The sequence below is a fragment of the Taurulus bubalis genome (genome assembly GCF_910589615.1).
Source record: "Taurulus bubalis genome assembly, chromosome: 13".
NCBI classification, from domain to species: Eukaryota; Metazoa; Chordata; class Actinopteri; order Perciformes; family Cottidae; genus Taurulus; species Taurulus bubalis.
In genome coordinates, this window is record NC_136601.1 from 12,823,793 (window position 1) to 12,829,792 (window position 6,000).

Genomic DNA, 6,000 nt, shown 5'->3' on the forward strand with positions numbered 1-6,000 from the left:
TGCCACCTCTCTGTCTCTTTTCCTCTCTCTCTCTCTTGGTTTCATCTCATCCTATCATACAAGAACACATAATATGATAATGATGATATTTTTGCAGTCATGATAGCTACAGTACTTGTAGTATTCTAGGATGGTGCTTTTACGCTTGATGAAAGACATATTGGTCCTATACAATATATATTACAGCTAAACATATAAGAACATATCTAAATAAGCTTCTTTGCTTTTTAATTTTTTTCTGGCTCCATTGAACCTGTTTGAATTGACACAGAGGGGCAGATGATAATGCTTTGAGTGGTGAAAGGTTTATTTTCTTGGCATGGTAGCATTCTGGAATATGTAGCAAACACGTGACACATAAAACAAGCACATCCTATTTAAATATGACACTATACATGCTTAAATGGAGGAAGTCTGCAGCACGTGATAAAGCTTTTATTTGACAATACGACTGAGTTTGATGGATATAAGTTTCAGGCTAAAAGAATGAAAAGACTGCACCAATTAACACCATGGAATGAGTCTGAGGCGTAGTCCACCTTCCTGATGGCTGTTTGAGGAATTTAATGTCCTAGATGCATGCAATTATCCTTTTAATTAGCAATAATGAGTTTGTGCATGCTGAAATAATAAGTAGAAACGTGATATGTGTGCAGACCTTAATGTGAAGTTCATCAAGATGTAACTAGCTCTGTCAGTAAATATCATCAACTGTCATGTTAAATATCTCATGCTATCATACTGGAAAGCCGGCTACTATGTGTGCGTCTGCCCATCAGAGCGTGTGTATGCATGAGTGGATTGAATGGTCATCAGAGAAAGAAATGTGTGACATTTAAAGCATACCATTCAAATATAAAATATAATGCATACCAAAATCTCAATATTTTAGAAATGTGGTTGGTAGCGTATCACTTGAACAACCTCATGGGTTTGAGCCTTAGACTGTTTATCATGGCTAAACAAATAATTGCATTACCTTGATGCCAATGTGCAACCGCTTATCTTTATATTGCCAACTGTGTACAGTAACCTTATTAACATGCAGCAGCATTGACCCAAACATTTGAATTACTGCTTATTATTTCAGCATTACGACCCGTATTAATATCCAAAACAGGAACGGCCATACACAAAGCAAATATCCCCAGAATAATCCTATATTAACCACTGTTATAAAAAATTGTAGTTGAGACGCTGGTGTGCCATGCAAAGCAGTTAATTGTTTTAAATTAGAACATTAATTTGTTTTCTGGGACATTTCACTATCAGAGCTGCACTTAAAGGGACATTATTATTGATGAATCACCTGCATGTCAGCTGGTTGGATTATTACAAAATATGTTTATACAGGGGCTGGATACAAACATATGAACATACGTACACTATATTACAAGCTAATACAATATATGTACCATTTTTGGAGTAGGTTTTCTTCCGGCTGGTTCAGAAGGGCTTTTCTTCAGCTTTGAGTAGGCTCATGGCTGCGGTGGTGTACTGGACTGCATTGGATTGAAAGAGCGTCATGTCACACTTGTGCTCATGTTCTTTTTTCCCCTGCTTACAAGAACACAAACTAAACTAGATAATAAAGTAATATAAGCCTCAAAAACTTTTGGCGGGCCAATAAATTGGATTGGAATGCAAAATAATGCAGTATCTAAAAAATTGTGTCCAACCCTCTAGTATTTTTCACACTAAACAATTGTAAGTGCTCACATTATAAATTGGGTCCAGTTGAATTTTAAGGTGCATTTCCATTTAGTGCAGAAAAACATTTTCCGGTAATCTTGTGCATGCTATGCAGCATGCTCTTGCCTCTCTCTCTTACACATGTCCAATGTTTATACAAGCTGTAATGTTTGACCGCACAGATGGAAGGTCAGCTAAAGGTGGATGCAGCAGTGTTCAATCTGTGGCTGGCCAAAGGATGTGTTGATGTTGCAGAACAAGACTGCTGTACACTACTGCTGGTGTTGACCTTGCATATGACCACAAGATCAACTAGAAAACCGAGGACGGTGGCACTGTGGGGCATCTAGAAATCAACAACAAGATCATCTATAATAGTTTACCTTATGAAGGAGCAGTGTAATTCGCCTGCAGGCTTTTTTTGAATAGGAACATGAATTGAATACCACTTCATTTCTGGAGTCAACAGCAGTCTGTTAATCGGGTTGATTGCAGGTGAACTTGTATTAGAAGTTCAGTCAAGTCTAGTGTAGAGTAACTAAACAGGTTTCACAGTTTTGTTTCAACCACATCACCAGTGCCTCTCAGTGAAGATGACTCTTCTCAAATGAAAACAGTAGGTTTGATCCAAGCCATGCCGTCTATCAGAACCAATTGTTTGCCATTATCCCCACTTGTCTGCCATTCAAATTTCCTTGAAGGGAATGTAGAAAAGAATGTTCTCAGCATCAGGGGATTCATGGCGTCAGTGATGTGTGATTCCTCCCGAAAGCTCCGCGGGGTACAGTTGTTTCCCCTGAATACAAAAGACGGCGGCATCACAAGCAGGCTGCGGCATACCTCTAGCTGACGAAAGCAGCCAGAGCTGTCAGCAACATCACTCACGCCGCGCTCCCACCCTCCCAACCCAGCCACCGCCTATCCAAACTATCCCGCTTGGAAAGTCTGGATGTGAAATTTTGTATGCAGGATTCGTTGGCTCTGAAGGCTGTTGAAACATTACTGCTTTGAGTTCAAACGGTGTGAAGTCACAGAGCCACAGACTTCCCTTTCATTTGTAAAGTATGCAACGTTAAAGACAGCTTCACCTCTGGCTGCACTGATCATTTAAAGTTTAGTGTGTTTCTACGAGAAACATTTATTTGTGTGTCGGGGTGCATGCTTGTGGAATAAGAAATTCATGCTAATAGCATTACCTCATCAAAAATGACAGTACCCTGAAAAGGTATTACCAATGGCAGAAAACCCTCAAGGAGAGATTGAGTCAGGGCACGGCCGAGACTTGGCTCGGCCCTATTGTGCTAGCTCAGAGAATAAGAAGGCAGCATCCATTTTTTCCTTAATGAAGTTAGTGACCCTTTGAAAGGTGACACATTTACCGCCCAAGGGATTTATACACTCCTGCTCCAAGGCTCCAGTTCAATATGGAGAGGACAGATTTGACTCCATGTCAGCACTCCAAATATATCCTCACAATTTATACCAGGTGATTCATTTTCAGACACTGCTCTTATAATTAAAGTTGACGCTGTGCTATTCAATCTGCGGCCAGAGTGCTTTGGGCTGTTATACAACATTCTAGGTAGTTTTGGGAGGCCGAACTGGTATCACTAACGGAATCAGAATATCCATTTATATTGTAGTAGAATGCCATAAAACAATAAACAAGGTGGCGAGAAGGTTTGCAGATGTTTGTGAAATCGAATTACACGAAGCATGCAGAACTTGAGCGCGTAAAGGGATAGCCGTCCCTGTGTACTGAGGTCTAAGAACACTTTATTATTTATAGCACCCTTACTTATGCAAATATACTAAATAATTTCTATATGACAGCTTGAAGCGGAGGCCTAGAGGAGCGATGTGATGTTTGAATGAAGGCCTCTCTCTCTTTTGCATGGCCTAGGAAACACAACACTGCAGGCCCCTCGTTGCCTTGGTGCCTGCTGTTTTACATTCTAATTATCTAGCTTGACAGGCTTTATTGCTGAAGCTCAATGCTGAGGCCTCATTCCAGACTCATTCCACGTGTGATGTCAGTGTCGGGATAATGAGATAAGATAGTTTGAGTGCTTAGCCTTGCTCGGTCACCTCCTCCTTCACTTTTTATTTTTGTCTTCCCTTCCATGCATGCAACCTAAATGCTGCCACCATTAAGCATGTATATTAATTGTACCTGAATATGCTCAAGTTGCTCACGGGATCCTGGGGTGATGGGATTCTCTCCTTGTATGAGTTTTGCTATTTGACCAGATTTATTTGGGATTCTAGAAGATCACAGGGGTTTAAGGTGTGCCACATTGACAGTGATTAAAATAAACAAGGCTTTGTTAAGGTGTTCATTAAATATTTAACACGGCAAAGCCAACACGACACACAGACAGCAAGACATTTTTTTTTGTAACTCTAATTAAGCTACTGGGAATTCCTTGCATATTGTAGGTAAACAGACAGAGTCATGGGAATACCAATGGAAATTAAATGCTCTGTTGGTGTTTTTCTTATTACAAGATGAAATGAAACATTTATCAGTGACTTTCATTTCTTTTAAAGGCTGACATTTTGTGGTTCAACTGCTGATAAGATGACAACTTTCTTCTACTTACATTATGATTCATGAGATCATGCAGTGCTTCTCAGCACCCTTGTAAAATTGTTGCATTCCAACTGCACTCTCTGTAGGTTCTGACTTGTTGGATTAACTGTGTTTAATTCTTTTTCTTTTCTTTTCCTCTCCTCCTTTCTTTTTTTTTTTTTTTACAGCTATCGAGGTGAACCTTCAGAAAGCCTTGGCTGAGGCCTCTGAGACCTGTACCCAGGAGTGTTTGATACTGGGCCACTCCGACAGCTGCTGGATGCCCCCAGCCCTGGCCCAGTTCCAGGGTCCTGGCAGTAACAGCCCCACCTCCACCCCTATCACCACCGCCATCACCGGTACAATGTCCTCTTTTGGCTTCCAGCAGAGCTGCGCCCGGGGAGCCAAAGCTAACATGGTCAGCATGGGGGTCATGGATGGCCGCCATACCCTCGGCAGGTCTGTGCCCAAAAAAGATGAACTGGACAAAGGGATCAACCGGCCGCAGTTCTACAACACCCTGGATAGACACTGCAGTAAGAAAGAGGACCCCTTCAAGGTCATCCCCCTGGCGAGCTTCTCCTCTCCTGGGCAGCAGACGCCTACTGGCGGGGGCAGTGGCTCTTTCTTACATGAGCACCAGTTGTAAGAGTAAAAGACAGATCTTCATCACCCTGACATACATTTGACTCAATCCATAGACGGCTTGTTGTCAGTGACTTTATGATCAGTATGTATGCGTACGTGTGGAGGTATGCATCATTTGAATTGACCAGCTCCGGCTCAGTTTTACTAATGAAATCATCTGAGAATGGATTCGATCATGATGATGATGTTGTTCAGACAAAATCGTATGGGGCCAGTCTTACTAAGGTATTTGAAAGGTAATGTAAGTCTTAACATAGCAGGCCCATGTATAATAAATGAAGGTAGTTATATGCCAAAGTAGTTCCATCACAAAATAAATTGCTTTCAGTTTGGTGATGTTTGCTTTGTGACAAGAAAGATCAATGTACGCTTCAAGCCCCTTGGTCCCAGCTTAGTGGGCTCAGGATAGTGACCGTTTCTTTGCGCAGAAACATTTGCAAATACAGTATTTTGTCTTAAGTGAGCTAAATTGCGCTTACTGTTAATTATGAGCTCTGAGTGGATGATGTTTCTGTTCAAGTTCTAGTGAAGTATTGCTCTGTATAACACGCAGCAGAAACTCTTTTGGTGGTGGAGGATTTTTCTTTTGTCTCGCCTGAACGTGTTTCAGAAGTCTATTTTGGTCAGGGGACTGCAGAAGGATTTTAAAAAAAGTCTACAAAGCATAACTAGGCCAATGGTAGACAACACCGGCAAACTTTTGGAGTCTACATTTTCATCATGGACCAGCACACATATTATAACAGAGAAAAAGTCCTGCACATGCACACACTTACCCAATATGTTTTCCATATGGTGGTTGCTCCATCTCTGCCAACCCCATGAAGAACATATTCACTTATTGTGTTATCTCAGCAGCTTAGCCTTGAAAGATTAGCACTTTGGAAACATACCCTTTATTTCTTTGTTTCTTTTTCTCACATTTGGCTGCTCAGAAACACTTACATACAGTAATAACAGCTATGGAGCCAACTATGAAATTCTCAGTCTAATTACTTTGATGTGTGATCTCAGCAGCGACCCTCATTGTGGTTAGGAATTGTTGGCTCGCAAGAAACATCCGCCGCATATGCGGAGGCGATGAAAAG

General features: G+C 41.2%; 1 protein-coding gene across 1 annotated transcript in view; it reads left to right on the top strand.

Moving 5' to 3' along the window:
- The window catches only part of pcdh11 (protocadherin 11), a gene marked incomplete at both ends in the record, with an annotated part of 115,152 nt that extends 110,239 nt beyond the window's left edge, over positions 1–4,913 (top strand). Inside the window, one exon of the mRNA XM_079229039.1 lies at positions 4,453–4,913. Coding sequence (XP_079085165.1) covers positions 4,453–4,913 — 461 coding nt within the window. The remainder of the gene's footprint in view (positions 1–4,452) is intronic.
- Positions 4,914–6,000: the final 1,087 nt, after the last annotated feature.